Source organism: Grammomys surdaster, unplaced genomic scaffold (genome assembly GCF_004785775.1).
Source record: "Grammomys surdaster isolate TR1022 unplaced genomic scaffold, NIH_TR_1.0 374, whole genome shotgun sequence".
In the NCBI taxonomy this organism is placed as follows: Eukaryota; Metazoa; Chordata; class Mammalia; order Rodentia; family Muridae; genus Grammomys; species Grammomys surdaster.
This window is the reverse complement of record NW_021604793.1, coordinates 1,213,316-1,222,786: the sequence shown is the minus strand read 5'-3', so window position 1 is coordinate 1,222,786 and position 9,471 is coordinate 1,213,316. Positions and strand designations below refer to the sequence as shown.

Genomic DNA, 9,471 nt, shown 5'->3' with positions numbered 1-9,471 from the left:
TCTCTCTGTGTGTGTGTGTGTGTGTGTGTGTGTGTGTCTGTCTCTCTCTCTCTCTGTCTCTCTGTGTGTATGTATGTATGTATGTATGTCTCTCTCTCTCTTGTGTGTGTGTGTGTGTGTGTGTGTGTGTCCCAAAATCACTTACTAACATTAAAATTTAAAAGCTTCAGTCCCATCAGGCAAAGGGAGCCAGAAAGACAAACTTTGATTTCCAACCTGATGCCTCCAGTCTTTCTGTGTCTCAGGAGAGGGGGGAAAATCATATATAAATAAAAATTGCTGCAGTAAAGATTTAATCTGAGATAACATTGTTTTAGGCTATATTGCTTTTTAAAAGTCTCTTAACCTGACAACTTAACGATCTCATTAACTCGACCAGATAGGGAGATAGGCGCAGATGCGACAAGGAAAACAAATTAGTGGCACACACACTCCAGACTTCCTGGAAGACAAGGGTTCTTAGGAATTCTAGAGAATCAAAATGGAACTGGCCTGACAAATTGGAGGCTGAAGGGATTCTGGCATTCAGACCTCTCTGTTTAAGTTGATGGGACAAAGAAGTGAGCACAACCTGGAAAAACTGAGCTCTAAACTTGCCTCTGTTGAACTGTTGAAGACTACCCCAACCCCAACCCCAGGCTTGAACTGGCTGTGGACACCTGGGGAAGTAGGACTACAGGAGCCTAAGGTGAGCTACCTACCACTTCTATTGTTGCTATCATTGTTTCAGTCATCTCTCAGGCAAGATACACCCTAACACCCTAACCCAAGATATACTCCTAACACCCTAGAACCACACCCCCCCCTCCCCATTGTTAGAGAGCAAATCCAGGGCCTTGAACATGCTAGAGAAGAGCTCTGCCACTAATCTACTTACAAAACATTAAGCACTTTTCTCACTTACCCACCTTCAGGCTTTTTCAGCAGATCACACCGTTCCCTCTCCCAACATAAATTCATCTAAGTTGGATATTAAGACGGGAAGTTCTCTTATCTAAACAGAATAGACAATACAAATGTCTCCAAACTTTACTGGAGAGAAATAAAAGCTGGGGACCTACTGTTGCGGGTGATGTTTATATTCTTCCCTGACCCTGTCTGACTTGATTGGGCCATAGTAGCCTGCCCTGAAGAGCCAGAAAAGAAAGACTTCAGAAGGAACCCAAGCAATAAAATCAAGGCCAAAAACAAAAGAATATTTTATTTTAAAAACAAGTTTGTGGGTATTTTTTTCTTTGCATTCAATACATTGTCATTCAGACGTCACAATACTATATACAGATACACAACATTTAAAAAAAAAAAAGAGCCTATTTTGGATGGGCATTTCAAAAGAACACTGTTTTGTAATGAGCCAGTGGGAAGGGAAGAGGTGAGGGGGCCCCCACAGCACCAAGGTGGCTTTTGAGGAGGGAGAAATTAGGCAGCGTCTATATTTAGCTGGTTTATCCAGGACCAATGATTTCACCCCTCCTTGATCAGCTCCTCAAGCTTCACTTAGGGAATCAGTGAAAAAATGAAAGTGTGTGGTCTTTCCTCTCCACTATCTGCTATTGCTTATGTACAGATATGACTGAAGATCTTCTGAGGGACCCACCATCTATCTCCTTTAAAGAAGTTTATACAAAGTTCTGATTCTAAGCCTGGCCTAATTCCCAACCTCACCATGAGAGAGAAAGAGACAGAAGCCACACTTAGCATTGTGGCTGGAGTTTTTTGTTTGTTTGTTTTTGTTTTTTTTTTGTCCTCCTTGGATTTTCACAGGACCAAGAGTGCAAAGCAGAGGAGGCAGTGGAGTCAAAGGCACCTCCCGGAAATCATTTCTGGGTTAGGATGTGGCTACTTACTGCACTAACTCCAGCTTTTGTTGAGACAGACAGAAAAAAAAGAAAGAGAGAAAAAGAAAAGAAAATCAAATCTACAAGCTCCAAGAATGGTTCAGTTTGAATTATATTACGCTGCCAGGCCCTAAGGATTAGCATCAATATTAACACGACTTTTAAAAGATGCACAGAAAAATCGTAACTGGGAATCGAAACCTTGCCTACGAGTTCAGGAATGACAGTAAAAAGGGGGAACAGGAAAGAAAGAGCTCCCCAGATCCTGTGCCCATGCACCCCGGAAGGAGGGTCTTCCACAAGCTGAGGCACAGGAAGAGGCAAGAACTGAGTGATTCGGAATCTCCCAGTCCTGCTTTGGTAGGAATGACTGGACTCTCCCGGCCACTCGGCTTTCTAGTGGGACAAGCCACAAAGGCTTAGAGACAGCCAGTCTTCCTCTAGCACCCCATTCGAACCCACCTCTACAGCTGCGGGTGCTGAGTGGGTGCGGTCGGGCGGGGGGAGGGGGCAGTGAGATTAGGGTGGGATGGGACTAGGGTAAGGCAGAGCTGTTCCTTTTTCTCGGTAAGATTAAATAGTGGTCTGCGCCGGTGCAGCGTCCTTCGGGGTGGATTCCGTTATGGTACAAAGCATTGACATAAATAGTCGGGGCGGGCGGGCGGGCGAATAGACGGTCAGGTGGAGTGGAGATGAGGCGCTTTAGATTTGCTGACCACCTTCTTCTCTTTCACACGCCGGTTCTGGAACCAGATGGTGACCTGGCGCTCCGAGAGGTTCGTGGTGGCTGAGATGCGCCGGCGCTTCTCTTTGGTGATGAATTTGCTGGCTGCGTACTCCTTCTCTAGCTCCTTCAGCTGCACCTTGGTGTAGGGCACGCGCTTCTTGCGCCCGCGCCGGTAGCTGCTTACTTCGGGCTGTAGAGGAACCACGTCTAGAGGGAGAGAGAAGTTGTGTGGGAGCAAGTGAGGTGGGCAGCTAAGGGCTACAGGGATTCAAGGCGGCCCGCAGTTCCCGCAGGGTCTGCTTGATGAGGTGCCCTAATTCTAAATACTCCCGCTGTTAGTAAGGCCACAGAGAAGGTGAGGCCACTGGGGTACCAGGCTCCTTTTGGGTACAAACTTTAAGGGAAGGAGCTCAAAAAACTCAGTAATCAAGATAATATTTTAAGGCATTTGTTTTTTTTAATCAAAACAATGCAAAAAATCCATAATATAATAATGATAAAATATCATTAAAAACTAAACAGAGAATCTGTATTATTGATTTTTTTCCCTTTCGCCTCGGTCTCTACTATGGCTCTGCACAACACTCTTTATTAGAAACCTTGGACGCTCCAAGTCCTCCTCCTGCTTGCTGGAGTGCCGGTATTTAGAAAAACTCCTTCATTCTGCAGTTAGCACAACAGGGTTCCTACACCCTATAATCTCTCCTTTGTCAGGGGAAGGACCTACATTGTAAGATTAAGGAGTTCATAGCATAGCAGAGTGTCAGCTACAGGGGCACAGACCCTCAAGTGGGTCCTTTGGCCTGAAGGTGCCCAGGCACATGAATGAGTCTAGCCTTGCACTATGGATTTGATTCGCCAACATAGAGAAAAAACTATCAGATGAAGCCAGACTGCTTGGGGGATCAGTCACTTACAAAAAGGGCTCCAGTGTTGTGAATCATCTACCACCACCCAAGGAGGAATATCCTGGCTCAATATAAGGAAATCAGATTCCCATAAGAGGAGGCCCATACCTAGGTTCCACCAAAAGGAAAATATTCTGTTCTAACTTTTCTATTTCTGTTCTTCCAAAGCTGAAAGAAATCTTCTACACTCTAGCTACCCTAAGCTCTACTCTTGCAATTTCAGCCACCACTTGTTCAGTTTCTTCAGGTTTAGAGCATTTCACAGGAATTCAAAATAGTATGGCATTCCCCACCTGCACTCTTGGCAGTGAAAGGCCATAGTGCCAGGGTGAGGGAGATTATGTGAATAGCTCAGCCTTCATTGTTTTCTATGTCATCGCTGGACTTCAGATAGACTCTAATAAGGACTGAGTGTCTGAGTTCTCTTCTTCATTCTTATGTTTCCTTGGAAGTATTAGACATGGCCCCAGCATGAACGCAGAGAACCTGCTGAAGTGTTTCTTTACACCCTACCCTATAAGCATCTTCCCTACACTGCCATTCCTAGTGAGCCTGGCAGCGCCTGCCCCTGCCCCCTCCCCCAGACCCATGGCCCACTAATCAGGAAGGGGGTTCGAGAGGGGATCACAATAGACTGCAGATAGAAATAAAGTACCCAGGAAAGAAAATGGAAAGGGGTTCCAGTGGCCGCCTCAGGCTGCCTTCATGGTGACAGTTTCTCAGGAAAATTATCTATCCAACTTGTCACTGCTTCTCTGCATCCAAGGTTTTTTAATCCGGGTGTGTGTGTGTGTGTGTGTGTGTGTGTGTGTGTGTGTGTAACCCAGCAACTTCAGTTTAGTAGATATGATATGTCAAGTTAAAAAGTTGGTTTTTTTTTTTCTGTCCAAGACAAAGTTTGAAATAACTCATCTTCAACTTGTCTTACTCTTATAGACGGAACTATATTTAAGAAATAGGTGATTCTGGGGACAAGAATAAAAATGAAGCGAATAAGCAATGATATCGTGAGCGCCTCCCTTCCCCCAGAACATTTCTTCAGTTGTATTTTATTAAACACATTCTACAAGATTAGAAATCAGAGGCTCATAGTAGGGAAGGGACTTAAAAGACAGAGCTGGAATCTAGACTCTGACTCTTCACATAAAGTCAGAATAAGGGTCAAATCAGAAATGGACCTCCTAATACATCCCTTTTGTTGAAGGGCAAAGTGAGGATATGGGCGCTTCAGCTTTTGAATGAACCAGTTAACAGTTCCTAATTTTTAAAAAACTTCACTTTTTTTTGTAGCTCACTAAACATAAACTCTAATTTCTAATGAAGTTTAATCAACACAACCCTAAAAATTCTGGTTAAAAGGTAGATAATTGCTCTAAACTGGTCATTTTTCCCCTCCCTCTATTGGATGTCAAGGGTTGACTCCACCAAGGTTTTTTAGGTTGGGTTTTTTTGTTGTTTTGGTTTTTGTTTTTTTTTGACCTCCTGGATAAATAGCTCCTGTCTTTCCTTCTCAAAGGAGTACCTTCCATTGTCTGCTGTTTTGGCTAGAAAGAAAGTGGGCTTCACAGATGTAAAAGCAGCTGGTAGCTTAGACTTTGAGCAGCATCTACCCTGTCTAGGGTGTGGACTTAGCTATTAGTATCTCAATGTTCCCTTCCCTGGTGTTCCCTCAGATCACCTACACTAACCGATTTGTACCTGGGAATCTAATCAGTATCTATGAGAAGCAAATAAGAATGAAAAGGATCTCCTGCCAGTCTTTGTTTTGGGGTAGAGGCTTCTGTTCAGGGAGCTCCAAAGGCTGTCCACTTAATTAGTAGACTCTGGGATTTAAGGACTATCCTGTTCAGCTAGTGGCTCTTTTCCAATCCAAATTCAAAGACTGTCAATATAGACTTTTAGTTATGAGCTCCAAAAACCCACTGTTTCTGTTTGTTTTGTTTTATTCTATCGTCTATCTGTTTATCTATCTACCTACCTCGGAACTCTCTTCTTTTTCCTCCCTCCTCTCCTTGGATTTCTGCCCTTCTTGATGAAAAAAAGAAAAGAAAGACGTCTATACTCACCACAGTGTGTGTGTGTGTGTGTGAGAGAGAGAGAGAGAGAGAGAGAGAGAGACTGACTGTGAAGCAGGGGTCTGTATAATTGGGAGAAAGAAGCCACAACTCCTCACAGGTCTAATTATCTAGATCTTTCTGAACAATTGCCTCCATCTCCCACACCAGCCCAGACTATCATAGGTGAGGTTTCTCAGAGCCAGAGGCAGTGAAGAGAGACAGTGGTGTTTATGGCTAGATGTTGCCGTACAAACCACAATTGCATAGACAGAGTTATCTGAAAAATCTCACTACTTCTAAAAGACCTGTGTGGGTAGAAAGATGTAGGGTGTCTGAAGATAATTTCTTTTTCATCTGCCTCCCTCCTGGACCTCTTCAGGCACTGAGATACACCAGCCGGAATCTATTTCTACATGGGGAGTATGAGCTCAGAGCAGTAGAGGCACACTGGGTTTTATATCCACTTCCCTGTTGTAATTTGCAAGTGTATTAAATCTCAATTGGGTTGTATGGTGTTTTTTTTATTATTTCAAAGATATCTTTCTCTAGGAGGCTGTGATATAAAAGTGTTTATTTTTAGCAGAGTGTTTTTCTGTGTTGTTCTTGTTTCTGGGAATCTTTAAGATGTTTATTTACTCAAAGATAATTCTGAGCTTCCCTCCAACCATACGACCCACATGTCTACACAGGAAAGTCATGGCAGCTCTGTAAGGCACACTCTTCATTCCAAAGACATTGCTTTTTGCTCTAGGCCTGAGTTCTTACCTACAGTGAGCAGGGTGGGCACCAGATCCCAATCCACTGGCCCTCTTTCAGTGATCCATTAATTCCACTACCACAAGGATTCCTGCTGGACCTTCATTCAAGAAGCTTTCTGTTTCATGAGCTAGAGAAATGAAGGGCAGCCTATCTTCTATAACTGTATTATAGAATGCCTACATATGAACAGCCTATCTTATAGAAATCTATCAGTCTGTACTTCACATGAATAAATGTTTATTGTATAAAAAAATCTTATGGTCAATGCAGAGAAGGTGGTGTATAATACCATTTTACCACAACCATGTCCTCAGTTCTGGCAGGGAGAAACGGGGTGCCTTATGTGGGTTTAGCTCTGGTACTGACTTGTGTTATATCCAGTGACCTTGTGCTGTTTATCAGATTTTTTTTTTTGCTACATTCTGTAATATAATGCAGTGATTCTTCTCCATCTACCTCTCCACCCAATCCTGGATACATAAGAATTTCAGGCCCACTTTAAAGAGGTCTTTGGGTTGATCCTTTCCAATGAAAAATCCCCAGGCCTGGCATTCGAGGCTAGGGGGCTCCTTCTGGGCATAGTGGGAAGCTATCTTAGGCTTCTCTGGACTCCCAAGGATCTTTGGAACCATCAGAAGAGAGGACTGTCTTCCACTGAGCTCTGAACAGGGAGAGTAGACCCAAATGCTGACTTCCTTAGAACCTCAAATCCTTACTTCTTAGATCAGAGTGGAACCCAAAGCTTCTGATGTAGTTTTGGGAAATCTAGGATGGTCTTTCTCCTCTGGGGAGTGAGGGGGTGTATGGAATCCTTTCCTATTCAGAGACAGCCACAGAGGAACAACACAAGAGTGTTCTTTTCTTGCATACACAGCCAGACGAGAGTGGTCTGGACCCCAGACCACACCACAGGCCTGCCTCTCCCACCTCTCATTTTAGAAACCCCTTTATCTGTCTGGAAGGCTAGTAACTAACTCTCATTTGGAGGACTTGGCAGTTGATTCACAGGATTAAAACTGTGTGCCAGAGCAGCAAAGAATAATTTACATTCCAGAAGAGGATTCAAATCTTACACATTCTCTCTACAGAGATTTTTAGCTCTTCTGTTCTCTTATAAAGCATCCTTGATCAATTTTTAAAAGAAAAATATTGCACATCTCTATAGGCTCTGGCGAATTAGATCCCTATTTAATGCTATAGTATCTGGTGGCTGACAGATCCTGAACACTCAGGCAAGGTAAAGGTTCTTATCCTTTCCCCAAACCCCAACTATCTACTAGGTTGAGGGTTTTGGACTAAGTTTCAAGGCACCAGCGGCCCAACCCCAACCCATTCCTGGCTGGAAGCGGATTTAGGGGCCAGGATCCCTGCGTGAGGCTGGAGCGGGCTGGGGGAGGAGGAGGCGAGCTCCAGACCGGAGCCGAGCCGAGCCGGCGCTCGGGCGCCTCTGATTGCTTCACTCTGGACCCGGCAGCTCCGGGGAACGTGTCGGAGCAGATTTCTTCCCCAGCGCATTCCTCAGCACAGCTCGCCCGGCCGGCTCCATCCACAGCCTAGCCGAGCCGGCGCGCCGGGGCCAGACGGCGGGGGTGGCTGAGGCGCGGAGCCGCGGGGCAAGCAGGGCGGGGAGGGGTCCCTGGCGGCGGCGGCGGCGGTGCCGCCGCTCAAGCCCCTTCCTTACCTGGGAAGGGAGACTTCCAGAGGTGGGCGGACTGTGACTGCTCCTTGGAGCAGTACACCTGACTGTCCCAGCCATTGGAAAGAGCCCAGTGCTGGTAGCCTTCAACAGGGATGAGCGCGTCGTGACGCGGCTCCGGGTGCCCGCTGATCCCGGGCACCACAGACACGTCCAGGTAGCCGGGCATTGCCTGGTAGGAGCTGGCGAAGCTGGGGTAGAAGGCGAACTCCTTAGCCCTGGAGGACAGGTCGTCACCAGGCAGGGCGCCCGACGGCTCCGGGTACTTGTCTCCCGGATGGTAGGCGCAAGGCTTCTGCTGCAGGTTCACGTTGTGCGACAGGCGGCAGCCGTAGTAGCTGCCCCCAAATGGGTAACCGTAGCCCAGGGTGGCGCTGGACGAGGTGGGGGGCGCCGGCGGTGGGGCGCATTGGCGCGCCGCCTCCGGGGCTGGGATGTCCGTGTAGACGGCGCCCTGAGGGGCACCCAGAGGAGCCGGCGGGCGGGCCAACACGGGGTGCGGGAGCAGGTCGCGGCAGTGGCTGGCCGGGCAGCTGCCGCCCAGCCCGTCCATGCTCGGGGCTTTGCCGGGGCTCGCTCCGCTGCAGCCGCCCCCCGCGCCGCCCGCGCCGCCGCCTCCCCCGCCGCCGCCGCTGCCGCTCTCCGCCGCGCTGTCCTCATAGACGTACATAAGGCTCTCCGGCCAGCGCGGGTGCAGGAGCAGCGAAGTCGTCATGACATGATCTGCTCCAGCTTTTTAAAAACTCCACTTGCCAGAGGCAGCGAGCTAGGGAGACACCTCGCTCCCTTTTTCCCTCCCCCATCCCTCCTCCCTTCTCTCTCCACCCCTCCCCTCCTCCTCCCCTCGGTGCTTCCCCCTCCCTAGCCGCATTTCCACTACGCATGCGGACACACTTCATTAAGAAATCCGGCGGCTCCCGCCCTCCTCTCCACAGCACGCCCCTGGTTCCCACGTGACCACAGCCGCTGCACGTGATGCTAGGCCTGGGTCTCCTGGGGTTCCCTCCCCGGGAGATGGGGCGGGGCGGAAAGAAATGAGGACTTTGTTGATTGGCTCTTTGGAAAGGAAAAGGAGGAGAGAGTTGGGAGATTTAAAGGGACGGGGCAACGCCCCCTAGGCAAGCCTCGTTAGGGGAGGGGGGCAGAGAGGCTTAATTTGGCCGACGCAAAGGGACCTAGGGAGAAGAGGATGGCTCCTCCTCCTAGGCTCTGGACTGAGAGACGTGTCTGAGAGGCTCCGGTTCTCAAGCAGATGGCTTTGACTACCGAAATCTCTAAATTGGGGCTTGGGACTAAGAATGGAGGCAAACCTGGAGTTTTAGTAATAATAGAAATAATAATAGTAGTAGTAATAATAATAAAAAATCTAGCCAGGAAGGCTCCAGCTGTGGCAGGCTGCGCTTCAGCTCACGGTGGGCAAGCGCCTCTCAGTCAGCGTTTGATGCAGAAACCAGAATCTCAAACTCCGACCTCAGCGACTTTCCCC

At 47.7% G+C, this 9,471-nt stretch overlaps 1 protein-coding gene across 1 annotated transcript; it reads right to left on the bottom strand.

Moving 5' to 3' along the window:
• Positions 1-1,175: 1,175 nt before the first annotated feature.
• Hoxc13 (homeobox C13) lies at positions 1,176-8,757 on the bottom strand. Its single transcript, XM_028781214.1, has 2 exons — positions 7,971-8,757; positions 1,176-2,772 (listed from the first exon to the last, which is right to left on the bottom strand). Exons 1-2 carry the CDS (start codon positions 8,698-8,700, stop codon positions 2,516-2,518), a joined length of 987 nt encoding a protein of 328 aa, XP_028637047.1. The 5' UTR covers positions 8,701-8,757; the 3' UTR covers positions 1,176-2,515.
• Between the last annotated feature and the right edge of the window lie 714 nt (positions 8,758-9,471).